The sequence below is a fragment of the Trachypithecus francoisi genome, unplaced genomic scaffold (assembly GCF_009764315.1).
Source record: "Trachypithecus francoisi isolate TF-2019V2 unplaced genomic scaffold, Tfra_2.0 Lachesis_group12, whole genome shotgun sequence".
NCBI classification, from domain to species: Eukaryota; Metazoa; Chordata; class Mammalia; order Primates; family Cercopithecidae; genus Trachypithecus; species Trachypithecus francoisi.
The window spans coordinates 101,375,286-101,403,228 of record NW_022681457.1 but is presented as its reverse complement, the minus strand read 5'-3'; the positions used below and the strand labels follow the sequence as shown (position 1 = coordinate 101,403,228).

Sequence of the window (27,943 nt, the reverse complement as noted above, 5' to 3'; positions counted from 1 at the left end):
CTGGCCAAGACAGCCCCCAACACCCAGCTTGGGGGACCAGATCCACAAAGACAAGATGCCCAGAGTTGCAGTTTAATGTTTAATGCCCAATTATCTCAATACAAGGAGGCTTACATGGTGCTCATCAAGACAGGACCAGCGAAACCAGGCTGCAGGAAATGACCTGCATGAGTCCCAGCACGGGGACCATGTTCTCTCGGGTCCAGCTCACCCTCGAAAAGTGCCACAGGCAAGGTTCTTCAGCTCACCCAGGAGCCAGCAGGCTGGCCAGGCTTATGGCCATCATGGTCACTGAGGGTCCTCGTGGGAGAGTAGGGTTCTGGGACCTCAGGATACAATGACAAGAACCAGAAAGCTGCTTCCAAACAACCCCAAAAGGTTTTTACTTCATGTGCGCTAAGCCACACAACACCTGGATGCTGGGGCACCCAAACCCTTTCCCTAAAACTCTAAACACTGCAGAATGGAGGCTGAGAACACTTGGGGAGGGAGAACAAAGTCAGAACCATCCTAAAGCCAGTTTTTCAAGCTTGACCACCTCCCTCTTCCTCCCTGCAGGCACACCAGCCGATCCCATTACTGTGGAAAAGGCACACCCTCTGGTCTAACACCTTTAATGGGAAGGGAGTTAGGAGCATGTTCTTGTCTTCAAGAAATCTCTGAATCTCCGACTCTACTGGATGATTGCCTGGAGCCCCAAGCTTTAGACATCCCTGAGGACATGGGTGATTTTGGGGGGGGCTGCTGGTAGGGCTGGGAAGTTTCCTGGCAGAAATTATTTACCTCAGAAAGAAATTGGCTTTTCTCCTACCCTAGTTTTAAAGTCTACCTGGTCCCTAAAGAAAATACCACTCAGGCTGGGCCTGGTGGCTCATGCCTGTCATCCCAACACTTTGGGAGGCCGAGGCGGTGGATCACTTGAGGTTAGGAGTTCAAGACCAGCCTGACTAACATGGCAAAACCCCGTCTCGACCAAAAATACAAAATTAGCCGGGTGTCGTGGCGCATGCCTATAGTCCCAGCTACTTGGGAGGCTGAGGCAGAAGAATCACTTGAACCTGGGAGGCAGAGGCCACAATGAGCCGAGATCAGGTCACTGCACTCCAGCCTGGGCAACAGAATGAGAGTCCACCTCAAAAAAAAAAAAAAAGAAAAAAGAAAAAAGAAAATATCACTCAAAATGCGTCCTGAAAGCGCTCTGTGGAAGTCGGGAGGCTTCAAGTGTCACTGGCAAGAAGCAGGCATGAGATTGCGTTCTGCACTGAATCTGAGGCATAGCCTGGGAGGTCTAGCCCCGTGGCCAGGCAAGGTGTGAAAGGGACAGTACAGAGGGGGACAGAGACAGCTGCTGAGGACACAGGGCACAAGCCTGAGGGCAGCTCCCCTGTCCAGCCATACGGAGAGGTGTTTAGGGCATGAGCTTACATGCCAGACTTCAGTATTAAACTCATTCCCAATGGGTCCTGCAGGCCTCTTCTTCCTTTTCTCTGACGTAATTCTTGGGGAAAGCTCCAGACAGAGCGCAAGGGATGGGAGTCAAACACCTCTGACTCCAGGGATGGCACATGGCTAAATGGCAGCCCAGTGGAGACCTCAGAAGAGCAGCCCACTCACCCCAAAGGAGACCCCACGCTGGTCCCTGAGCATGCTGAGTCCAGATGGGCTTCTGATAAGACCCTTGTATTTGGGGAGGGGAGACCAAAAGCTTTTCTGTAAAGGGTACAAAATTAGCCTTGCTTATAGAGTGGGGGCAGCTGTGACCTGCTGACCACTCCCGGGAGGGGGCTAACTTGGGGGCCCAGGAATTTGAGCAAATGAGGAGGCACAATTGTCCCCCACTGGGCATTAGATCACATTGGGCCCCACCCTGAAATAATCCCCCGTCTCAAACTTCAGACATCAGTCAGTTAGTTCAGGAGCCATCCAACAAAACCAGCTTCATATTTTAAACCAATTTAATGCTACAAACTTTTAAAAAAAAGTGCTGTCCAGCCGAGCCTCTGAGAAAACCTAGCTCCCTGAGGGGTGGGTGGCAGGCCTCTCAGACCAACCCCTGCGCCTCTCTCCAGAAGGTACGGCCTTGGTTCAGCCCAGAGCACCCACATCCCAGGGTGGGTGGAGGACAAGAGCAGCTGGGCTGCAGGGACAATGTGGGATAATCAAGCCTCTGGGGGAACAGGCTGAAGCCAAAAGACTGCCTTAGGACCCCAGGCCTGAAGAGGTAACATGAGTTCCTCTCCCCATTAGCTGCGAAGGCCTGGTCTGCCATGAAGACCTCTCTCTGTCACCCCTTCAGTATACCTGGGAAAAAAGGGGTGAACAAGTCACCAAGCCCCAGTCACCTCTGTCCTTGGGGGTCTGAGTGAGCTCTGAGGGGTGGAGCGGTCCTTAAGGAACCATCCCCTTCAATAACATGGTGAAAAACTTCCTCCCAGGGAAGCAGAGAATGATGCCAGCGCCACATTGGGGGGCGGAAGGGATGCTTTTGGCAGTTTTTTGTTTTAATCTGACCCTTCTTTACAGTGGGGCTGCCTCTGCCTACCAAGTCCTTGGTGCAAAATGGCTCCTGGACCAGAGCAAGGCAGAAACTCTGAGGAAAGGTGCCCGCCACAGCCATGACAGCTGCCCGCATGTTCCTGTCTGTTTTCCTTGTGAGCTTGTCTCTGCTGGACCATTTTTACATCTCAAAGGAAGGGAGAGGTAAGGACTTCCTCAGGAAAGGGGTCTCCTGAGCAGGTGGCTCCTGTTTCCACAGGAGCCTCAGTGCTACCTGCCTTAGGATGGCTCCCTGGAACCATCTCTGGGACAGAGGCGACCAGGAAGCCAAGACCGGTGGCTCAGCTGGAGATGTGAGGCCAAGAACAGGTGGAGAGGCGAAAGGGCCCACAGCTGCCGTTTACTAGAATTGTGAGGCCTAAGTGCAATTAGCGTTCCGGCCGACTGGACAGCCCCTCAGAGACCCAGCCCCACCACCACTGTGGGGAAACCAGGGATGTGGCCTGGGTCCCTCCCTTGGAAACCCAGACCTGCCCTGGAACATGGACAGCGATGGGCCCTGATGGGCCTGTCTGCGGAGGTCTCACTAAAAACTAGAACAACCTCCCTGCTAAAACTCAGGGAGCACAAACAAACCACTCAACCTGAAATAAATACAAAGGCATTAAGTGCTACTTGGTACGTCGAGGGTCCTAATTACCCCTCAAAAGGAGGTAGCAGGGCCTTTCCCTGGACTTGGCCACCTCACCTGCAGCCTTCTCGTGAGAGGTCAGAGGTCAGAAGACTGGATGGGCCTCCCCAGCCCCAGCTTCTATTAGGAAGGTGAGGACCCACACCCTTATCCCCTCCTCACCCGTACCATTCATATCTCCCCACACAGCTTCTGCTGGCTGGGGTGGGAAAGGCAAGGAGACCCCATTCCCTGAGGGCAGCACCTAGTGTCCAATGTCCCTGTGCAGGCAGAGGGCCTGTCAGCCTGTTTGTGAGGAGGTAGAGTCGGGGGCAGGCTGCTGGGGGCAGGTGGGGCCACTCAATTAATCAACAGGTCCCCGAGGTCGTAGGAGTCGAAGAGATCGCTGATGCCCTCACCTGCCTCCAAGCCCCACAGGTAGTCGTCCTGGTCCAAGGACGGGGAGAAGCTGATCAGAGGGGAGCTGCACGCCAGGGTCGGGGACAGGAACTGGTCCTCAGTCTGCTGCAGGAGTGGGTGCGGCAGCTCCAGCATGCTGTCAGTAGCCTCCAAGGGGACCAGGGATGGAGGCAGTGGGGCCTGCTGGGGGGTTGGCGCTGGCGCTGGCACTGGAGACAAACAGACAAAGGTTACGCCTGGCCCTGGCATCCAAGCCCTCAGCACACGAGGACAGACTTCCGGTTCTCTGGACGACTGCACCCTTCTCCTCTCTCCTCAGCCTGGGTGCAATGCCCTGCTCTCAAAATCCACCTTCCAGAGTCTACACCCAACCCTACCCCTTTTCTTTTTTTTTTGTTTTGAGACGGAGTCTCGCTCTGTCGCCCAGGCTGGAGTACAGTGGCGCGATCTCAGCTCACTGCATGCTCCGCCTCCTGGGTTTACGCCATTCTCCTGCCTCAGCCTTCTAGAGTAGCTGGGACTACAGGCGCCCGTCACCTCGTCCGGCTAGTGTTTCGTATTTTTTAGTAGAGACGGGGTTTCGCCGTGTTAGCCAGGATGGTCTCGATCTCCTGACCTTGTGATCCGCCCGTCTCGGCCTCCCAAAGTGCTGGGATTACAGGCTTCAGCCACCGCGCCCGGCCCCTACCCCTTTTCATGTATTTTTTATTTTTCTGAGACCGGGTGTCACTCTATCACCCAGGCTAGAGTGCAGTGTTGTGATCTCGGCTCACTGCAACCTCCACCTCCCGGGTTCAAGCGATTCTCCCACCTCAGCCTCCCGAGTAGCTGGACTATAGGCACGCACCACCACAGCCAGCTAATCTGTGTATTTTTAGTAGAGATGGGGTTTCACCATGTTGTCCAGGCTGGTCTCAAACTCCTGACCTCAAGTGATCCGGCTCCCTCGGCCTCCCAAAGTGTTGGGATTATAGGCCTGAGCCACCGTGCCCGGCCAAAAAGGAAAGAAATTCTGACATATGCTACAACATAGATGAACCCTGAGGACATTAAGCTACGTGAAATAAGCCAATCACAAAAAAACAAATACTGTGTGATTCCACTTATATGAAATACTTAGTCAAAATCGCAGGGACAGAGAGTAGAAGGGTGGTTGTCAGGGGCTGGGGATAGAGGAGAATGGGGAATAGGTACAGAGTTTAGTTTTACAAGGTGGAAGGAGTTCTGGACATGAATGGTGGTGATAAGTACACAACATTATGAATGTATTCATTACCACCGAACCGTACATTTAAAAATAGTTACAATGGTAAATTTTTGTTATGTTGACTCTACTCCCCACGACACACAACTATACCTTACCTCGTCACCCTCTCCAATTACTGGCCCATTTTTCTGCTCCTTTGCGCAGTAAATTTTCTCCAGAGTAGCCTCAGCTTGTCTCTACTTCCTTATTACTATTCTCTCTTCAACTCACTCCAGTCTGAGGTCTCTCCCTACCATGTCCCTGAACCAATGACCTCCATGCTGCTAAATTCAATGGTCATTTATCTGGCCTCATCTTATTTGACCTTTCAGTAGCCATTCTCCAGCACTCTAAGCTCATTTCTTTCTCCTCTTTTTTCTTTTCTTTTTTTTTTTTTTTGGAAACAGGGTCTTGCCAGGCTAGAGTGCAGAGTGCAGTAGGGTGAACATGGCTCACTGCAGCCTCAACCTCCTAGGCTCAAGCAATCCTCCCGCCTCAGTCTCCTGAGTAGCTGGGACCACTGGTGCATACCACCATGCCCATCTAATTTTTAAACTTTTTTGTAGAGACGGGGTCTCACTCTGTTGCCCAGGCTGGTCTTGAACTTCTGGGCTCAAGCAATCCTCCTGCCTCAGCCTCCCAAAGTGCTGGGATTACAGGCATGAGCCACCACACCCAGCCTGCTCATTTCCACTAAGAGGTAAGATGGTGATTTCCCATATAGGGACATGCAATGAGGCACTGGAAATTGCCTGCCACATACATCCTGATGCTCAGAACTCCCCTCATTGGAGTCACTTCTTAATCCCCAGCCAAGTATTATTTTGAAGATACAACTGCGCTGGGAGGCTAGGCTGTCTGTTGAAACTGGAGGTGCACCCGTGGACATGTGATTTCACTTTATTTATTTATTTATTTATTTATTTATTTATTTATTTCGAGACGAAGTCTTGCTCTGGGCTTCACGTTTTAGGGCATCCACTTCCTCCCCTCTGCAAGGGGCATGATAGCTCTACCTACCTCAAAGGGTTGCTCAGAGGACTGCATGGTAAGTGCATATGAAGCACTGGTTTGGCCTGGCACAGTGGCTCATGCCTATAATACCAGCACTTTGGGAGGCTGAGGTGGGCAGATCACCTGAGGTCAGGAGTTAGAGACCAGCCTGGCCAACATGGTGAAACCCCATCTCTACTAAAACTACAAAAATGTGCCAGATGTGTTGGCGGGTGCCTGTTGTCCCAGCTACTCAGGAGGCTAAGGCCGGAGAATGGCGTGAACCCAAGAGGTGGAGCTTGCAGTGAGCCTAGATCAAGTCACTGCACTCCAGCCTGGGAAGCAGAGCAAGACTCAGCCTCAAAAAAAAAAAAAAAAATTTTTCCCATTTACCAAGACTAATGGGGGAGGTGGTGACACTGCCCTTGAGGCGAGGCGTGGTTCAGCCTCCTGGGACACTCAAACGGCCCTGAGGGAGTCCATGCTGTTACCCCTATTTACAGATGAGAAAACTAGGGCCCAAATAAGTCAATTAAATGTATTTGAATTAAAAAAAAAAAATCTAAAGTTTGTTTGGCACGCTGCTGATGTTACAGTCAGAGGCCTGTCTTGGGAGCGGGGAGCATGTGGGCTCAGACTCTGGCGCCTCCTCTCACCAGCCATGGAACCCCAGAACTGTTTCCTCATGTGGAAAAACAGGGATGAGTATTAGAAGCAGTAACTGATAAAACACATGTGAAAATATCTATTATAGATCAGACCTTACTGTCTCCTGCTGTTGATCACGTCCAGGAATAGAATCGCCTTTTGTAATATGAATGGCTCTTTCTGTCTCTAAAACAGCACTAGGCCCAGCTCAGTAGATGCTCTTCACACAAGCTTTTTTTTTTTCTTTTGAGACAGAGTCTCACTCTGTCCGCCAGGCTAGAGTGCAATGGTGTAATCTCAGCTCACTGCAACCTCTGCTTCCCTGGTTCAAGTGATTCTTGTGCCTCAGCCTCCTGAGTACCTGGGATTACAGGCATGCACCACCACCTCTGGCTAATTTTTGTGTTTGTAGTAGAGATGGGGTTTCATTGTGTTGGCCAGGTTGGTCTGGAACTTCTGGCCTCAAATGATCCACCTCCCTCGGCCTCTCCAAGTGCTGGATTACAGGCGTGCGCCACCGCGGCCAGCCACATAAACTTTTTTTTAAAAAAAAGCACATTTATGCCATATCATCTCCTATAACCCACTCAATATTCATGAGGAAATTTCAAGTGTCCCCATTTGAGAGATGTGGGAACTGAGGCTTCGAGGGGTTAAAGTGATTCACTGGGCTGGGCGCGGTGGCTCAAGCCTGTAATCCCAGCACTTTGGGAGGCCAAGACGGGCGGATCACGAGGTCAGGCGATCGAGACCATCCTGGCTAATGGTGAAACCCCGTCTCTATTAAAAACTACAAAAAACTAGCCGGGCGAGGTGGCAGCACCTGTAGTCCCAGCTACCCAGGAGGCTGAGACAGGAGAATGGCGTGAACCCGGGAGGCCGAGCTTGCAGTGAGCTGAGATCCGGCCACAGCACTCCAGCCTGGGTGACAGAGCGAGACTCCGTCTCAAAAAAAAAAAAAAAAAAAAGAAAAAAAATGATTCACTGACAGTCACCAAGAGATACAGGTTTGAACCCAGGTCTCCCAATTTCAAATCCTGTGCCATCAGCTACATTTAGGTTTATCTCAGAATGTCAGAGCCTGGAGAAATGTCAGAGACGATGTTGTTGAAACCCCTTCTATTACAGATGAGGGAAACTGAGGCTGAAGAGAACACTTCCCCTGGTAATGCATAACCAGGGCCAGGACCCAGGTCCCAAGACTGTAGTAGCTTCCTCTCTTACATGGCCTCTGGCACTCAGACCTCAAAATGACACTGCTTCAGAACACAGCATGGAACACGCATGTGGGGGTATGTGTGTGTGTCTGTGCAGGAGAATCGCTTGAACCTGGGAGGCAGAGGTTACAGTGAGCCGAGACCAGGAAAACTTCCTCTTCCTCCCTTCAGCAGGGTAACACTGAGGCCATGTGACAAGGGTCGGGGGGACAGCCATGACATGAGAGCTGGCCCCACCACTGATTGTTCTGTAAGCCTCTACTCCTCTCTAGGCCTCAGGATCTTGATTTGTAAAACTCAGGTAAAAACTTCACACCCGGCCGGGCTCGGTGACTCACGCCTATAATCCCAGCACTTTGGGAGGCTGAGGTGGGTGGATCACCTGAGGTCAGGAGTTCGAGACCAGCCTGGCCAACATGGTGAAACGCTGTCTCTACTAAAAATACAAAAATTAGCCAGGCGTGGTGGCACATGCCTGTACTCCTAGCTACTCGCAAGTCTGAGGCAGGAGAATCGCTTGAACCTGGGAAGCAGAGGTTGCAGTGAGCTGAGATCGTGCCACTGCACTCCAGCCTGGGTGATAGAGTGAGACTCTGTCTCAAAAAAAAAAACAACTTCACACCCTTGTTTATGTTTTGGGATCTGCCACCTCCACCCAATGTCTCAGAGGACAACTGAAGCGAAGGTGATTCCAGCTTTGGAGGGCTATGCGCATGCTGACACTTGAGGAGGCACAGCAGGAGGAAGATGGACCAGAGGGTGGGGCACAGGTCTGGGATGGGAGATAGGCACTGGGGAGGTGCCCTGAGGGACAGATGGCTGGCACAGGGAGAAGCTCTGGTCCCTGATGAGGCCTGACAGACACAGGAGAGATCGTTAGAGAAGAGGTGGGAGGCTGGGCTCTGGTACCAGCTCTGCCATCAACTTGCTGTGTGACCTTAGGGAAGCCACTTGTTCTCTCTGGGCCTCTGTTCATTCATGTGTAAAAAGAAGGGTTGAGTTAGATGGGGACAGCAAACTTCTATAAAGAGCTGGAGCCTGTAATCCCAGCACTTTGGGAGGCTGAGGCAGGTGGATCATCTGAGGTCAAGGGTTCAAGACCAGGCTGGCCAACATGGGGAAACCTGTCTCTACTAAAAATACATACACACACACAAAAATTAGCTGGGCGTGATGGCAGGCACCTGTAATCCCAGCTACTTGGGAGGCTGAGGCAGGAGAATTGATTGAACCCGGCAGGCACAGGTTGCAGTGAGCCGAGATCACACCATTGCACTCCAGCCTGGGTGACGGAGCGAGACTCTGTCTCAAAAAAAAAAAAAAAAAAAAAAAGCTTGAGGGTATTTTAGGTATTTTAGGTTTTGTGGGACACTTGTGGTCTCTGTCACACAGTTGCCTTCTTTTTCTTTCTCCCACAACTCTTTAAAAATGTAAAACCTAGGCCGGGCGCGGTGGCTCAAGCCTGTAATCCCAGCACTTTGGAGGCCGAGACGGGCGGATCACGAGGTCAGGAGATCGAGACCATCCTGGCTAACACAGTGAAACCCCGTCTCTACTAAAAATACAAAAAACTAGCCGGGCGAGGTGGCGGGCGTCTGTAGTCCCAGCTACTTGGGAGGCTGAGGCAGGAGAATGGCGTAAAAACCCGGGAGGCGGAGCTTGCAGTGAGCTGAGATCCGGCCACTGCACTCCAGTCCGGGCGACAGAGCGAGACTCCGCCTCAAAAAAAAAAAAAAAAAAAAAAAAAAAAAAAAAAAAAAAAAAAAAAAAAAAAAAAAAAAAATGTAAAACCATTCTCAGCTCATGGGTCATTAAAAGCAGGTCAGATTTGACCTGCCGGCAATAGTTTCTTAACCTCTGAGTTAGAGAAACGGACACAAGCAGGGTACTGCAGAACCCTTCCAGCAAGCCTATTCCATCAGCCCAGCTCTAGCCCTACCTTTGTCTAAACACTACGGTTCTACTTAAGAGAATTCTGCTGCTAAATAAGAAGACAAAAAGTGGAACACTGGCCTACACAGCCTTGAAGAATCCTGCCAATCTAACCGGATGTGTGATCCCAGGAAAAGGCAAAAACTGTTCTGGAGAGGCGCCTATACAAGCTTCCATTTGTACTCCTTCTGGACTCCCAGCCCTTTGGGAAGCTCTCAGGAACTCTGCTCCCTGGCAACTTCCCTGTACTACCTTCCACCAGGGGTAGCCAGCTCTTAACCATACTGTCCACCTCCCAGCCAGAAGCCCCTTCTTTGATTTGTTCTATGCCTTGTGGAGAGCACTGGGCTGGGAGTGCATAGACCAAGGTTCAAGGCACAGCTCTGTTGCCTACCAGCTGGGAGACCTTGGGTAAGACATGTCACCTCTATGCCTTAATTTTTTTTAATGGGCAAATTTTATTATTTTATTTTATTTTTATTAGAGATGGAGTTTCATTATGTTGCCCAGGCTGGTCTTGAACTCCTGGGCTCAGGTGATCCTCACACCTCACCTTCCCAGAGTGCTGGGATTATAGGTGGGAACCACAGCGTCTGGCCTGTTCTTTTTAAATTTTATTCTTATTTTTATTTTTGAGAGAGGGTCTCCCTCTGTTGCCCACGCTGGAGTGCGGCAGCATGATCATAGCTCACTGCAGCCTCAACCTCCATGGCTAAAGTGATCCTCCCACCTCAGCTCCCCGAGTAGCTGGGACTACAGGCGTGTGCCACCACACCCATCTAATTAAAAAATTTTTTTTGTAGAGACAGGGTACCCCTGTTGCCTGGGCTGCTCTTGAACTCCTGGTCTCAAATGATTCTCCTGCCTCAGCCTCCCAAAGTGCTGGGATTATAGGCATGAGCTATAATCTCACAACAACCTAGGAGTTAGACAGTATTAATTACTGTGCCCAACTCACGGATGAGAAAAATTGAGGCCAAGAGAGGTGAAGTAACTTGTCCAAGGTCACAAAGCTGGTAAGTGGTTGGGCTGGGATTCAGATCCAGGCCTTCCTCTGCCCTAGAGCAGCACCAGCCTTCCTAGCGGGGCTTTATAAAGCATGAAGTACAACGCACATGTGTGGGGTAGGATGACTGCATCTCCAGCTGCTGGATAAAACAGGAGATTTTCAACGAACATTGATGTGGAAGAGAAAACTAAGGCCGGTCGCTCCCCCCGACCTCCTGTCCCTCTGGACAAGGGCCCTACCTGAGGATGCTGTGGGCTCCATGATGCTAGGGTCGGTGCTGCTGCTGGGCTGGGCAGGGTCAGGGCTGGGGCAGAGGGTGGAGGTAGAGGGGAGGGGCTCCTCAGAAGGATTGTCTGGCTCCTGCACCTCCTCTGGGCACAGGTAGACTTCGATGGGCCCTTGGGTGCTCTTGAGATATATCTGCAGGTTGTCCTGAAGGAGGAAGAGAAGCCAGGTCATTGCTCTGGGCAGCTGGACACTTACACTCAGTGTGTATGGACAGACGCACATGGCTGCTGCCATCCCTGGGTGCAAGCTCAACCCCTGGGCTGGCACTGAGACCAACTCCATCCAGCCTAAGGTGGACTTCCGCTGTTTCTGCTGTCTGGCCCCGAAACCCACTTCTTTTAGGGGGAACACCTTGATTTTCCTGTGGGAAATCACTCTTCCCTCCACTCTCAGGTCATGTAGTTTTGGGGCGGGGGGGCAGAACCCTTCCCCAGTGCCAGTGGGTGAGCTTGTGACGCAGCCAGGAAAGTTAGTGTGACATGATTGGTTCGGGGTGGCAAATGGCTCAGGTGGATCCAACCAGCACTAGGCCCACGACTTTTGCTGGACTTTCGGGAAATGGGAGCCCTCTTCCCACTGGGGTTGCTGAGCTGGTATCATAGAAGCTGTCTCTGCCACCACAAGGAGAGAGCCCACCTGGGAATGGAGTCAGCACAGAGAAAAGCAGAGAGATGAAAAGCGTGAGACAGACCTGAAGTCATAGTTTGGGCATCTACATCCAGCCTTGCCTGCAATCTCTGAATCTCCCCCAGGACTTGTCACTTGGTTCCCGCCACCCCTACCCATACCTCCGGCTGAAGCCAGCTGGACTTGGCTTTCTGTTATTTGTAACCAAGAGTCCTAATATTTGGCCTTCCGACTCTGCCTCCTCCATACCGCATAACTACAACTTAAGCCACAACCGATGACATGCCTGCCATCCCGGCACATGTCCAGGTCTCCATGCCTGTGCTCCCACAGGACTGCACCTAGCAAAACCCCTATTCGTTCTGTAAGACCTAGTTTAACTGTCCCTATCTGGGATACTTCCTCTAACCACCCTTTCTCTATGCTCTTAAAGCACATCTTCTGTCTATAAATGAAACAGTGTTTTTTTCCCACTAAGTCCTGAACTCCTCCAGGGGAGGGGAGGGACCTTAATCGTCTCTGCAGTCCCGGTTCTTCCTGGGGCTGGCTCTGGGCAAGGGATACAAGGTGAGCAGAACATTCTCTTGTGAAGCTTATACTCTAATAGATGAAGCAGAATGCAATCGTGTAATCATGCCAAATATACCTCAGCAAATGGAGATTAAAGGCAGTGGAAAAGCACAGGTGTTTATGAAGTCTGGAGGTAATCAGAGAAGGCTTCCTTGAGGAAGTGACATTTGAGTTGAGACCTGTAGGATGAATAGCAGTAAACCAGGCACAGAGGGAAGAGCATTTCAGCTGAGGGGAAGAGCATGTATGAAGGTCTTGCACAGCTAGGTGCAGTGGTTCACCCCTGTAATCCCAGCACTTTGGGAGGGCAAGGTGGGCAAATCACTTCTATGCTGGAGTTCGAGACCAGCCTGGACAACATGGCAAAACCTCGTCTCTACAAAAATACAAAAAATTTGCTAGGCATGGTGGCACGCACCTGTGGTCCCAGCTACTCAGGAGGGTGAGGTGGGAGGATGGCTTGAGCCCGGGAGGCAGAGGTTGCAGTGGGCTGAGATCATGCCACTGCACTCCAGCCTGGGTGACAGAGCAAGACCCCGTCTTTAAAAAAAAAATCAAATAGGTTGAGCTCGGTGGCTCATGCCTGTAATCCCAGCACTTTGGGAGGCCGAGGCGGGTGGATCACGAGGTCAGGAGTTCAAGACCAGCCTGACCAACATGGTGAAGCCCCATCTCTACTAAAAAAAATACAAAACTTAGCCGGGCATAGTGGCAGGCGCCTGTAATCCCAGCTACTTGGGAGGCTGAGGCAGGAGAATCGCTTGAACCTGGGAGGCGGAGGTTGTAGTGAGCCGAGATCGCGCCATTGCACTCTAGCCTGGGCGACAGAATGAGACTCCGTCTCAAAAATAAATAAGTAAATAAATAAATAAATAATTAAAATAAAATAAAATAAAACAGAAGATCTCATACTAGGAATGAACTTAGTGCAATGGGGTAACTGCAGACAGGTCAGTGTGGCCAAAACAAAGACAGATTGGGGCAGCAGGGAAAAGGACGAGGCCAGCTGGGGTCAGAGCACCAAAGCCTCATAGGGAGTGTCAGGAATTTTGGTCTTTAACTTGGGAAAGCACAGTCAGCATGAAAGGATTTTCATGAGTACTGACACCGTCATACGTGGGCACGAACCCAGGGCTCTTGGGATGCAGAAGAAACTAGGAACAGAGATTTTCTCAGGCCACTGCTCAGTCTCGGTTGCCCTTTCCAGCTTCTGCCATTTCTGCTCAAGCTTGAAGGCCACCAATATTGCCATGGACACCAGAATGGGCCTGGGAAGCATGGAGCTAGGCAATGCCAGGGACAGAGTCTGCAGAACCGCCTGGAACCCTCCCTAGCAGGGTCTCAACCCTGCGCTCTACCAAATATTTCGCCTCTCACCTCAGTCCTGTCGGGCACTTCCAGTCTCGTCTGCGGAGGGGCCTTGACGGCAATCACTGTCTGCTCCTTAAAGTTGCCGACAGCACGGATATCCTGGTAAGTCACATAGGCCAGCGTAGGGCAGGAGAGTCAAGAAAAGTGACTGTCTGGTCAAAATTCAAACCCCAACCCTGCCAGGAAACACCTTCCCCTCCTAAGCCTCTGAATATTACTTTCTCACTCCTTGTGCAGCTTAGAAATAACTACAATCTGTAACCTGTAAGCTACCTTGGATCCCTTTGGAAAGCAAATGGGGATATAAACCATAAAAATTGTTGCCTTATATTAGTTTTTTATATAAAGGCTTCATCTCTCAAACTAGATCATTAGTTCTGAGAAGGCAGGAAGACATGTTTTATTTCTTTATATTTCTCACAATGCCTCACATCCTTCCAAAAATACAAGATCATATCCAAAACCAATTTGATATGAAACAGTTTTGGAAAATGTATGAAAGAGCCTTAGCGAAGTCCACGCTCTTTGACCTCATCATTTCAATCCTAGGGATCTGACCTAGGAAAACAAGTAAAAATATGGGAAAGCGTTCTATGTATAAAGATATTTGGCCGAGCGCGGTGGCTCATGCCTATAATCCCAGCACTTTGGGAGGCCGAGGCGCGTGGATAACTTGAGGTCAGGAGTTCAAGACCAGACTGGCGAATGTGGTGAAACCCCATCTCCACTAAAAATACAAAAATTAGCTGGGCATGAAGTCCGGGTGTGGTGGCTCACTCCTGTAATCCCAGCACTTTGGAAGGTCGAGGCGGGTGGATCACCTGAGGTCAGGAGTTTGAGACCAGCCTGACCAACATAGTGAAACCCCGTCTCTACTTAAAATACAAAAATTAGCCGGGTGTGGTGGCAGGCACCTGAAATCCCAGCTACTTGGGAGGCTGAGGCAGGAGAATCGCTTGAACCCAGGAGGAAGAGGTTGTGGTGAGCCGAGATTGCACCACTGCACTCCAGCCTGGGCAACAAGAGCGAGACTCCATCTCAAAAAAAAAATAAATAAATAAATTAGCCAGGCGTGGTGGCGGGCACCTGTAATCCCAGCTACTTAGGAGACTGAAGCAGGAGAATCGCTTGAACTCAGGAGGTGGAGATTGCAGTGAGCCAAGACTGTGCCACTGCACTCTATCCTGGGCGACAGAGTGAGACTCTGTCTTAAAAAAAAAAAAAAGAAAGAAAAGTTATGTGCAACAGGCACACAACTATATTACAACTATATTTAAATAACACACATTCTGTGTGCAGTTCAGGAACAATGGCTATGTTAAGGTGGCAGTTTGTCGTTCTTTTTCTCCATTTTCCAGATTTAGAGGCAAATGTACTTGGCTTATTTTCAGTAATGAAAAAATATCTTTAATAAACTTGAGGCCAGGCACAGTGATTCATGCCTGTAATCTTAGCACTTTGAGAGATGGGAGACTGAAGTGGGAGGATCGACTGAAGCCAAGAGTTAGAGACCAGCCTGGGCAACAAAGTGAGACCCTGTCTATACAAAAAATAAAAAATTAGCCAGGCATGGTGGCACACGCCTGTAGTTCCAGCTATTCAGGAGGCTGCAGTAGGAGGATCACTTGAACCCAGGAGTGTGAGGCTGTAGTGAGCTATGATCATGCCATTGTACGACAGCCTGGATGACAAAATGAGCCCTTGTCTCTAAAAAAAATAAATAAATAATTTAAAAAATAGACTTGAGAAGAAAGGCCACCCAGGAAAGAAGAAACAGATGCCAGACCCTTAGGGTAAGTTATTGAATCAACTCAGGATAGATATAAACATGCAACAGGTTCCTGCTCCCTGACACCTTCCCCCAACGAAGGAGGATATCTCTTGTTGGCCTTGTCCTCAGTCAGGTGCTTGAAGCTCAGAGAGCAGCTCTGGATGAGCTGGTCCAAGGCCTCCTCCATGTTCATCAGCTCCTTCAGCTCCTGCCCCAGCTGTTGCTGCTTCCCAGGCCGGGTGGGGTCTTCAAACATTCCCCTGCCTCTGGGAACAGAGCAGCCCCCCAGTGTCAGTCTGTGGGTGAAACTCCAGAACAAGGCCATTCAAAAAATTGTCTATGAGGGTGCTCCCCTGGGTTGTGCAAATCAGTGGTCATGCCTGGCTCTCAGGGAGCTACCAGGGATTGGAATGAGAGGTTTGGGGGTTGGGCATGGGAGAAGAAACAAGTCAAGGCCTGAACCCCACTTCTGGGGGGCTCTCGATTCTGTTCATCCCTATGCCCCAGCCTCCTCCAGCTGGAGTAGCCTCAGTCCTGACTCCCCCGTCTGGGTTCTCTTAGGCCAGGGCTGTAGGCCACCTCTTAGGTTGAACTCTTAGGTTCTCTTAGGCCACCTATGCCAAGGGCCATAGGTCAGTTCTTTAAATCCTGTAGAAATGGAGAGAGGAGGCTGAAGTACTCCTATCTCAGATCTGGAAGAAGTCCGGGATCCCCCTACTCAGCTCCCAGGGGACTGCCCTAAGCTAGAAGGAGTGGATATTAGGATCTCTGACTCAAGAGGAAGAATCTGGGGTCCCCTTTGGCCTTTACACCTCCCAGATGTCATTCGTCACTCTGCCCCGCATCACGTTCTATTACTTCAGCAGGTACACGGTGCTCTTCCTCACCATACATTGGCTCTACCCCCAGCAATAAGCCTATTGGATGTTGCTCTTGGTCCGCCTCAGCCCTTGTGCCCATTGGATGTTGCTCTCAGCCCTGCCCCTGCCACTCATACCCACTGGCTATTGCCTCTGGCTCCGCCCACAGCGCAAGTACCCATTGGAGGGTACCACTGGCCGCCCAGGCACTCACACCCACTGGATGTTGTTCTTGGCCTTCTTGCGGATGAGCTGGATGCCCTCCAGCACGTTGGTGATGTCATAGATGCGCCGCTTCTGCACGTCCAGCACCTCAGCGGCCCAGTTCAGGTCCAGGACCCCATCCTCTGACTCGCTCAGGAGGTAAATGAACTTCTTGGTGAGCAGCCCCAGCGAAGTGTCATACCGAGTCTTCTCCCCGGGGGATTTGGGGACTGAGGAAGAAGGGGACCCAGTCACAGCTCAGGGAGGGCCCGCCCAGGACCCTCGTCCATTGACGTAGGCTCATTAAGTACCAACTTTTCACCACCCACTTTCCAGTTTACAAAGCACTGTGATCAAGGGCATCCATCACCACCACTGTCCAGACAGGAAACCTGATACCTGAGAGGGAAGGTGACTTGCTTAAGGTCTCACAGCCAGTGGGCAGTATTGGAAGCCAAGTGTCCTGACTCCTGGTTAAATGCATATTTCCACCACAGCTTAGGGCTGCCATACCACCATCCACAACTACTGTCACTGTTCTAAGTGCTTTCCATATACGAACACATTTAAGTCCTACAACACCCTATAAGGTTGCTGTACAGTCATCCCCATTTTATAGATGAGAATACTGAGGCACAGTTTAAGTAATTTGCTTAGCTCACTCAGCTAGAAAGTGGCAAAGCTGGAATTCAAATCCAGGCAGTCTGGCTCCAGAGTTTTCCTTCTTTTTTTTTTGAGACGGAGTCTCGCTCTGTTCCCCAGGCTGGAGTGCAGTGACGCAATGACGGCTCACTGCAAGCTCCGCCTCCCAGGTTCACGCCATTCTCTTGCCTAAGCCTCCCGAGTAGTTGGGACTACAGGTGCCCGTCATCGTGCCCGGCTCGGCCTCACAAAGTGCTGGGATTACAGGCGTGAGCCACTGCGCCCGGCCCGGAGTTTTCCTTCTTAAGCATTACCCTATCCTGTCACTTAAATGTCCGGAGTTTGGAATTAGAATAGGGTAGAAATGATAAGCCTGGATTTAAGAGCATTTTTATAGATACACACTTGCTTTTTCTTCCCATGTGAATCACAGTGATTATCTGACAAAAATCGGTCCTGTAACATAAAGTGGGGGAGGTTCATGAAAAAGGTCCCTTTCTCAAATGAGGTTGATGTTGCAAGACCACATCTCAGCTGCAGCATCGTAAACCACAAGGGGACTTTTGTAATCGAGTGACTTCCAAGTCATATGGCAAGTTAGTGGCCAATCTAATAATTCTGGAGCCTGAGTTTTAGAGAGTCTCAGGTTCCTCTGGAAGAGGACCAGTTATCATGAGCCTTAGGATCCTTTAAGACAGTGCTTTGGGCAGCTTTGACTAATCAAATGTAGAGGAAACTTTCTTGCCATTCCTGATCTAGCTGTGCCTCCTTTTACACGAGACAACTAAGGTTCACAGGAGTGAACTGTCAGGTTGGGGCACAGGCCTTCCTGGACACCCAAAACTAGTGTTCCTTCCAAACACAGTTGCTTAAACTCCTGCTCTAACCCGGATTTTTTTTTTTTTTTTTTTGAGATGGAGTCTCACTCTGTCTCCTAGGCTGGAGTGCAGTGGCACGATCTCGGCTGACTGCAACCTGCCACCCAGGTTCAAGTGATTCTCCTGCCTCGGCCTCCCAAGTAGCTGGGATTACAGGCATGCACCACCACGCCCAGCTAATGTCTGTATTTTCAGTAGAGATGGGGTTTCACCACATTGGCCAGGCTGGTCTGGAACTCCTGACCTCAGATGATCTGCCCATCTTGGCCTCCCAAAGTGCTGGGATTATAGGCGTGAGCCACCGTGCCCGGTCTATCCAGGATATTGACTGAAAATATCAAGAGGCAGCAACCCCCTCCAACTTAGCTTTAGGAAGGCACACCTGGGCAGCCTCGGGATCTTAAAAACCTCTGGGGTGGCAGAGACTGGATTAATCTGTGCTTCCCTTCCCTTTGAATCACTTATTCAGCTCCTTGTCTGCGTGTGGGAGAAAGACCCTGGTTAGCCCCTGCTCCTCTGATTGAGAAAAATTTACATTGACCTAAACATTAAAACTTTTTAAAAATAATAAATTCCCAAATAAAACACTGGTCATTGCATTTAGATCATGAGAGCTGTACATGGCGTGGGAGAAGTAGCACGAGACTGGCCGGGCGCGGTGGCTCACGCCTGTAATCCCAGCACTTTGGGAGGCCGAGGCAGGTGGATCACTTGAGGTCAGGAGTTCGAGACCAGTCTGGTCAATATGGGGAAACTGTGTCTCTACTAAAAATACAAAAATTAGTCAGGGATGATGGCATGCACCTGTAGTTCCAGCTACTTGGGAGGCTGAGGTGAGAGAGTTGCTTGAACCCCAGAGGTGGAGGTTGCAGGGAGCCAAGATGGCACCACTGCAATCCACGTTGGTGACAGAGCGAGACCTGTCTCAAAACAACAACAAAAAAGCAAAAACAAAAACAAAAAACAAAAAATGTAGAAGTAGTGCAAGACTTACATGTCCAGGCTCTAGTCCTGATTCCACTCTGAGACTATGGGCAAGTCACTCAAGCTCTCAGAGTCTCAAGTTGCCTGATTAGTAAAGAGAGACAAGCCTACCTACCCAGCAGGATCAAGTGATAAAATGCACAGGAAGCTTTTGATAAAATGCACAGGAAGCTTTTGCAAACTGGAAAGTGATCCAGATATGACTCCCACTGATTGGGCAGGGCACTGCCCTCTGTCCCTGCCCCACCCCACCCCAGAGGCCCCATCAGCACTGCTTACTTTTGGGGCTGGGAAGGCCATCCACTCTGATGCACTTCCCCTTGGGGGTTGGGAACTCAGGGACGGCGGGCCTCCCAATCCCCTCCAGATCCAGCTTCCTTTTGGCCTTGGAGAGAAGGGGAAGAGAGAGGCAGAGTTTGAGAATCATTCCTCCTTTAGCCTTTCCCTGATACGGGGCCAAAGCGATGAGGCCACTTAGCAGCCACCTCTGTGCCTCAGTTTACCACCAGTCCTGGTGAAGCACTGCTGTACTTGATAGGAAAATATCAATGACCTGAGGACGTGAGCTTTCAGGGGAAGTCTTGTTTTCTGAAGAGCAAATAAAATTCCCATCCTCTGAGGCCCAGGCACTTGAGACCCTACCAAAGCCAGTCTGGCCAGGGGCTCAGGGTTCCTTAACCACAGGCCTCAAGCCCGCTCCTACACCCGCTTCTCACCCCACCACACCCAGAGGATGATACCAGGAGGAAGCAGTGGGTAAGGCCTAAACCACATCAGGGTGAGGAAAGGGCCCCCTACAGAAGCAGCTGGCTCAGCCAGACTGAGTGCCCATCACAGTCCCACAGCTGGTCCTTATCAGGGTGGGGCTGGGCATCCGCCCAGACCCAGTGGACTTCCTGGCTCAGTGCCACACCCCAGGGAGGTGCCCACAGTGGAAAGCAGTACAAACATCCCCACCCCCATGTTTGGGCTCCAGCTTGAGGGCCCCAGGGCCTCCTGAATAGACTGCATTTGCCATTCTTTCTTTGCCGAGAGGGGCAGACAATGAATCCTTCCCACAGACAATGAATCCTTCCCGTGTCTAAGGACAAGCAGCTGAGGCCACCCCCCTCCCACTCCCCCTCTCTGTTCCCGCCAAGCTTGGGAAACACCTGCCGGGGAAATCAAACCACAGACCCATCTGCTCCTCTCCACCCTGTCGCCACCCGGGCCCCAATTAGGCCCAGAGCTGCACTGGCCCAGAAAGGGCCTCTCTCCTGCTTAGGGCTGGGCAGGGGCAGGGGCAGGGGCAGGGCTGGGGCACTGGGACACTGGGACATAGGTCAAAGACCCATGCTTGAATCTCCAGCTCCTTCGCAGGCTCACTGTACGAGCTCCATATCTAGGAGCCTCAGTTTCTTCCTCTGTAAATGGGGTAGAAAATGCCTACCTCAAGGGGCTATTGTAAGGATTCAAGGAAGGCACCACCTGGGCAGCCTCTGGATCTTAAAAACCCTGGAACAGGCTGAATTATTCCCCGCGTCGCTTCCCTTTGAAGCACTTATTTAGCTCCCTGTCTGCATGCTGGAGAAAGACCCTGGTTAGCTCCTGCTCCTTTAACTTCTGTAAAGTTCTCAGCCTGTGTCACAGCACATAGTAGGTGTTCAGGAAATGCAGAGTCCCTTCCTTAAAATCTAATCTCAACCTCTTCCTTGATACATCCTTCTGGGGGTCATCAAGCCCATTTCTTTCCTCCTTCCAACTCTGGATCCCCCAGACACCCATACCCTGGCTTGGACAGAGAAGCCTATTTTAACATTTGGTGGTGAGGTCATGCTCGGCAGGGCTGAGACTTCTAACTGCTGCTGAGCACAGCTGGGCTGACAGGTGTTGGGGATGGTGACAGCTCTTCCTGCTGTCAGTTCCCCTGCCCCCACTCCTGCCCCGTCCAGGAAGTCTTCCTGGGCTGATTTGAGGAGCCTGGATATGACACTCCTGCTCTCCACCACTACCCAGACCTGGAAACCATCCAAACACTTTACTACTCATTCTTGAATGAGTCTCTTGAATATTCCTTTTCTACCTTCCTAACTGGTGAAAACCTATATTCTAGAGATTTAGCCCCACCCTGTCACTAGAGAAAGGGCCAGTCACTGGCAGAGACCTTCCACATGCCCTGCACCACGCCCCAACATTCATCACTTCCCTGAATCTTCCCACACCACTAATCCCCATTGTACAGCTGAAGTAATTGAGGCTTGGGGAGCTCTGAGGCCTCCATTGATCCTGACCAAGGCTGCGCATCCTAGTATTCTTCATACATCCCCTGGCAGGAGCACCAAGGGTAGGGAGAAGAAGGGAAGCTCAGGTGGAGTTCTACTTGATGCAGACGTGAGGCAGCCCAGAGCCTCCCCAGCCACACCTGCCTCCCCGCACAGAACACACCAGGAAGAACTCCGGAAAGACCTTGCACAGAATATCTATGCTGGGCCTATTACATGCTCATAACAGTCCTACCACATCAGTATTGGCACTGGCTCTCCTAAGATAAGAAATGGAGACTTACAGAGGGTAGGCACATGCCCAAGGTCACACAAAGGCCAAAGCCAGGGTCTGAACCCAGGCCTGACTCCAAAGCCATGTGCCAGGTTGCCTCAGCTCCATCCCACACACGCTGCCCCAGGATTTGTTAGAATTTGGGCCAAGGCCTGGGCTACGCCCACCTGTCCCCATCACTGCATGCATGAGCGCACACACACACACACAGCCTTCTCTCTTTTCTCACCCTCCTTCACCCTTAGTCTGCACTCCCAGGGTCCCAGTGCAGCAAAGTGTCCCCCTAAGGATACCTCCCTGACACCTTTGGGCAGTGCCCAGAGTAAAGTCAGCCTATGGCTTGGGCTGAACCTGCAGAACACAGGTGGCAGAGGACAAGCCAGGAGGATCAGGATCAAGGTGAGGCTGAGCACAGGTCTTGGAGTCAGACCGGCCTGGGTTTGCATCTAGGCCTTCCCCTTCTTAGCTGGGACATCAGTTGACCTCGAGTCACCTATGAAATGGGCATCATTGTCTCCACCTATGCTGAGGATTCAGCGAGATAGTGCAGCAAAGCGCTTTGCCCATAGGGAGTGCTCCCATCAGGGAGCTACTAGCACTGATGTATGGGGAGCACCAGAGGGAAAAGGGGAAAGTTCAAGGGTGAGCTGAAAAGAGACTGTGATGGGAGGAGGAGAGCAAAGGCTATGGCCACAGCCAGAGACCGGCTTAGCTCTATCCTGGACGCTCTTAGGTAGCCCCTTTGGCTGGATCTTCAAGGCCTGGTCAGGACTCAAGCCCACCCTGCCAACCCCCATGGAGAAGAGTACAGCTGCTTACTCAGGCAGCTGCAGAAGTGGAGAGGGTCAGAGATCCCCAGGCACAACCCCTTTACAGGCACCAAGGTGAGGAAACTGGGACTTGGGGAAGAGGAAGTGACTTGCCCAAGGTCACGCAGAGTGGAGCCTGGTCTCTCCTAAGCCCTAAGTTAGATGGTGGGGGTGGGAGCAAATGTAAGGGGTCGAACCTTGCTTTCAGATCCCAGCTCTGTCACTTGGTAGCTGGGCAGCCTGGGATTCACTGTCTTGCCTCTGAGCCTACATCTCCTCACCTGACCTGGCTTGTAGACTTGTGTGTTAACATTTTTATGTTCTTTCTGCCTCACAAGAGGAAATTGGGAAAATGCAGACAAATTTTCTGCTCATGCCTGTAATCCCAGCACTTTGGAAGGCCAAGGCAGGCAGATCACCTGAGGTCAGGAGTTCGAGACTAGCCCAGCCAACATGGTGAAACCGCATTTCTACTAAAAATACAAAAATTAGCCTGGCATGGTGGCAGGCGCCCGTAATCCCAACTACTTGGGAGGCTGAGGCAGGAGAATCACTTGAACCTGGAAGGCGGAGTCTGCAGTGAGCCGAGATGACAGTACTACACTCCAGCCTGGGCAGAGCTTCCTGCAGGGATGAAAGAGAATGATGCCATGCGCCTGGCCAGAGGAGGCATGCGATAAAGGAGCATTCCCTGAGCCTTCCTCAGAGGACTTGGAAAGAGCTCTGGACAGGGAGCCAGGAGATCTGGGTTCTGGCCTTCATTCTGCCACTGCACTTGGTTGCCATCCTTGGACAGTGCCTGAAGTCGCTTTCAACAGAAGCTCCCCAACAAATCCTGCTCACCCTGCACTTTGCAGCCTGGCCACAAAGCAAGTTGCCACACCCAGGGTTAGGTTTGGAGCTGCTCCAGGTCACACCCTTGTAAAATGAGTAAGCAGAGGGCAGGCCTGCCCACGGGGCTGGGCCCTGGGCATCTGGGGATTGACAGGAGTGGGAGCTCTGGGCCTGGCAGGCCTTTAGGGTGGTCTGCTGCAAGGAGACTCTCCTGCTTCTTTGCTTGTGACCCAGGCAAGTGACTTCCTTTCTTTGCTCAGTTTCCTTATCTGCAAGATGCCTCATTCTGAACATCTTGACCAAGATAATGAACGTGAAGAATGCCAAGCAGTGTCTGGCACACGAGAGGCACTCAGTAAAAAAGAGACCTTCTTGCTAAGACCACTGAGCCCCTCTGGGAGGGAGGTACAGACAAGATGCACTTGGGTTCCTCTGGGAGGGTTCAAAGCAGTGTAAAACCACAGCTGTTACTGAAAATTCCAGTCTGAAAGCAGCTGGCCAGAGGAGAGTGGGCCTGCTGTAAAGTTCCCTTCCCTGGGGGGTACTCAGCTCCTAAGTCAGGCAGTATTAAAGAAAGTCAAGGCTACATAGAGAAGAGCCTACTGCCTGACCAGGTGCAGTAGCTCATGCCTGTAATCCCAGCACTTTGGGAGGCCAAGGCAAGAGGATCGCTTGAGCCCAAGAGTTTGAGACCAGGCTGGGGAACATAGGGAGACCCCTGTCTCTGCAAAAAATAAAACAGAGAAGAGCCTACTGCCTTGTGAGTCCCAACACTCTACCCCATCCCCATCTCTGACCTTAGGTCACATCCCCTCTCTGAGCCTCAGTTTCCCCCTGTAACATGAAGCTACTAATGCCATCTATTTCACAAACTACAAAGATGTTTTGGGCTATAAAACGCTGACCACAAGATCACCAATCCCAGTTATCCTCGGTTGCTTAACCTGTAAAATGGGGACAATACCATTCCTGCCCACTGCCCTCCTAGTTAGAAATCATGTGCAGGAAGGGTCTCCGGGAAGGTTAACGTTTTGAACATGGGCAAAGCCTGAGTCCACTGGCAGGGAGTGGTGGCTCTGCCTGCATCCAGAGCTGGCTGGGCATCCCTGCCTGCTGACTAGCACAGGTCTGACTAGATGCCTCTGGGGCAGTGGGGGGTGGTCTTATCCCTGTACCTGAACTTATTCACCACACCCACAACTAAGCAAACCTATTACACCCCATTCCTCTCCCTGGAGCCTGCTTCCAAAACCCAGGACCTGAAGCCAAATGTGGCAGAAAAGAGCTAGCCCCACAGCCACCCTGTGCACACACACATTGTCCAGGAGAGGACACTGAGGCCCAGACTGGGGCCAAGACTTGTCCAAGGACACACAGAGAATTAACGGCAGAGTCACACCAGAAACCAGGCTCCTCAACCACCACCACCCCCACTTCCCGGGGCTTTTCCCACTCCGCCCCCCACCCTAAAGTTGTTTTGATTCACATGGGCTCCAGGAATTCCACTCCCACAAAACACACCCTGAGCTCAGGTCGGCAGGCAGCCTGGTGCCACTACACCTTGGGCCATCTCTGGCAACGAGCCTGGGAGCTTAAGGAGAGAGCAGCCAATCTGAACAGAACCCAGGGGGCTGCCCACATTTCTATCTGCTACAGACAGGCTGCCTGGGAGGGAAGACTGGGCCTTGGGGAGGACCAAGGGCAGATACTTGGGGCTATACCAGGAGTTAGCTGGACAATTTGGAGTCTGTCCATGGCAGATTGGACCTGAGAGACTCACTAGACCTATCCCTCTGTCTTACCAAAGTCCCACAGTGTCCCTAGGCATGCTCTTTGCCTGGACAATAGCAGGCACCCAGTGCTGGTTTCTGGCCAAACAATGAAGTAATGAATGAATGGCGGCAACTTTAGCTGCATGGACTTCCCCAAGGTCACACAGTGCACTGGGAGTAGTGGGTTGGGTCTCCCTCCAGACTCGCAATTCAGTGCTCATTCCACTCCACTAGAATGGATGAGATTACTTCATCCAAAGTCTGAAAATGAAGGGGTCTTCTACTTAGATATTGGGGGCACTGGGTCCTGGAAACTGAAAGCTCATCTTCCCTCTTCCCAAAACTCTACCTGCTCCACTCAAACTGGATCTCAGGCACCCCTCCCTCCTTTCCCACACCTGGAAAAGCATAGGGGGAAGCGGTGGGGGCCCCCAGCATTACCGGCAGCCGGCCTGCCGGCAGGCATCGAACAACTTGGCCCTCGGGTCCGTGGGGAGTGGCGTCGAGGCAGGTGCCGGGCGCCACTGCGGGAGGCGCCGTCTGCGGGTACAGCGGCGTGTAGTAGGTGGTAGTAGCTGGGCAGAGCTGGGGGCTGCTGAGGCCGGATGGCCACAGCTCTGTGGGGCTCATCGCGGGCACCACCTTCGGGGGCTGCCCAGCGGCCGAAACCAAGGCCCGGGGCCCTTGCAGCATAGCGAGTAAGGCGCCCCCTACCCAAACGGGCCTGGCGCGCCCGCGGACACCTGCGGGTTCCGGTGCTGCAGCCGCTCACACGGCCCGCGGCATGGCGCGGAGGCCGGGGGAAGCCACCAATGGACGCCTCCGGGGCAAGGCCGGACCCTCCCCTCCTGGCCCGCAGCCGAGCAGAGCAGCGCTTGGAGATCTCCGCTTGGAGATCGCCCGGCGGTTGCGGTGGTGGCACTGCCAGGGGCTGTCCCACCCCGAGGGCACCGCGACCCGGGACGCCCCGCGCCCCCCAAGGCCTCGGCACCTGGGGTCCGGCCGGCTCTGGGGAGGGGTCCCCGGCGTGCCCGCGACCTCGGCGGAGACGCGATGCGCTGGGACGGGGAGGGGGGGTCTCGACTGCGCCGACTTCCTTGCGGCCCGCTCTCTAGTCCCTGAGTCTTTCTCTGCCTCTTTTTTTTTCTTTTTCTTTTTTTTTTTTTTTTTAGCGCCAAACGGCGTGCCGCGAAATTCGGATCTCCCGCGGAAAATGCCGCGCTCCGGTTGGCTGCTGCAAGAGTACAGGCTCCACCCCCCGGAAAGAACCCGTCCTCGAGGCGGCGATTGCAACACTGAGCTTCGCTGCTTAAAGGGGCAGCCACACCTGCTGTCGGTGCCGCCCGCCACTGGACGCGCTAGCTAGCAGCCGGGGAGACGGAGACAGGGTGGTTCTGGGGTGCACAGTGCAGAGGCGGCCAGAACAGCACAGCGCCCCGAGAAATGGGCCCGGATTCCCTGGGGTTGAAGGGAAACATTTTGGTGCCGGGTCCCGACCTGAACCCAGACTCAAAGCAGTGTATTCCCCAGGCCACAGGCCCTTTTGTTAGTTTGCATCGTTGCTTAGCTAGCACATGTGCATTCATATCCCCCTTCCTGCTATAATGAAGGCCAGGAACTTGTTCCCTTTAATGGCAGCGGGGTGAGGGATGGAGGCAAACTAGTCTACTTCTTTATAGGGAAAACTAACATCTATTCAGCGCCCGCAGGATGCCAAGCACCATGCTAGATCGTTACAAGCGTTGTTTTAATTTATTCCAACAATCCTGGGAAGAGGAATGATGATCCCCATGATAAAGACTGACAGTGTGAAAGGCTGGGTAACTTGCCCAAGGTCATACAGAGAGATTCCCTGATTTGAGAGCTGGCAATGGAATCTGGGACAGGTCCCAGCTCTGAAGCCCTTGTTTTTCCAGTTAAGGGGTTCTTCTCCTACCCTCCCAAGCTGCCGGCCGGCACAACAGGCTCAGAGGCCCACTGCAGAGCTTTGTCTTGTTCACAGTTGTATTTTTAGGACCCAACACTCAGTAAATGTTTGAACATCTCCAGGTTTCTTTTAAACAATCCTTTTGTCACAAGAGCCTCCCTGCCTCATTCAAAAACCTTCATTGCTGATTATTATATTAATAATAATATAATATTCATTGCTGATTCATATATTATTAAATATATGAATATATTTATTCCTCATCACTACAGTTTAGAGAGGCTCAGAGAAGCAACCTTGGGTAGTGAGTGGTAAAGCTGCTAGAAGCTGCTGCTAGATTCCAGGTCTGATTCTTGCCTGGTGCTGTGTGATTTTTATGCAAGTCTGAGCCTTGGCATTCAAAGCCCTCCAGAGACAGTCCACAGCTTAATTCCTCATTAGATGGTTGAGGACAAGGTGGCAATAACCCATGATGATTAAGAGCCCAGGCTTTGTGGCCAACAGCCCTGAGTTCAAACCCAGGCCTAGACACTTTATTCATTGTGTGACCCAGGCAAATTCTGTAAATTCTCTGATCCTTGATCCTTGATTTTCTCATTCTAATAGCACTTACCTCATAGGATCATGAGGAAATCTCCTGAGATAATGCATATAAAGCTTTCAGCACAAAACCTGGGTCATAAGGAGGCTCAAGAATTGGCAGCTGTTGTTATATCTCTGACTTTTTTTTTTTTTTTAGACAGAGTCTCACTCTATCACCAGGTTGGAATGCAGTGGTGCAATTCTCCTGCCTCAGGTTCAAGTGAGTCTCCTGCCTCAGCCTCCCAAGTAGCTGGGATTACAGGCACCAGCCACCATGCCTGGCTGATTTTTGTATTTTCAGTAGAGACGGGGTTTCACCATGTTGGCCAAGCTGACCAACAGGTCGAACTCCTGACCTCAGGCAATCCACCCTACTCGGCCTCCCAAAGTGCTGGGATTACAGGTGTGAGTCACCACGCCCGGTCACATCGACCTTATCTCCAGTGCATAAGACCCTTTTACTCTAGTCTACGTATCTCATTGGTCCTTTGCGGCCCAGCTTAAACTTCACCTCCTTCAAGAAGCCTCCCCTGCCTGCTTCCTCTCAGTCAAATGATTCTGGCCCTCTTGGGACCCTTTGTGTGTTCTACCTCAACAAAACGAGGCTTTGTTTTCATACCTTGTTTATCAGTTAGGTTCTATGCTCCTTCAAGAATCT

The 27,943-nt window shown here is 51.6% G+C and overlaps 1 protein-coding gene across 3 annotated transcripts; it reads right to left on the bottom strand.

The window, feature by feature from the left end:
- Positions 1-58: 58 nt before the first annotated feature.
- Positions 59-26,009, bottom strand: E2F2 (E2F transcription factor 2). Of its 3 annotated transcripts, none has more exons than XM_033227873.1 (7): positions 25,218-26,009; positions 19,106-19,211; positions 16,333-16,552; positions 15,366-15,524; positions 13,494-13,608; positions 10,871-11,063; positions 59-3,795 (listed from the first exon to the last, which is right to left on the bottom strand). In XM_033227873.1, exons 1-7 carry the CDS (start codon positions 25,467-25,469, stop codon positions 3,527-3,529), a joined length of 1,314 nt encoding a protein of 437 aa, XP_033083764.1. In that variant the 5' UTR covers positions 25,470-26,009; the 3' UTR covers positions 59-3,526. The 3 variants fall into 3 exon arrangements, with proteins under 3 accessions (XP_033083764.1, XP_033083765.1, XP_033083766.1); XM_033227874.1 differs by having other exon boundaries at positions 16,339-16,552; XM_033227875.1 differs by lacking the exon at positions 59-3,795 and adding an exon at positions 10,419-10,767.
- Between the last annotated feature and the right edge of the window lie 1,934 nt (positions 26,010-27,943).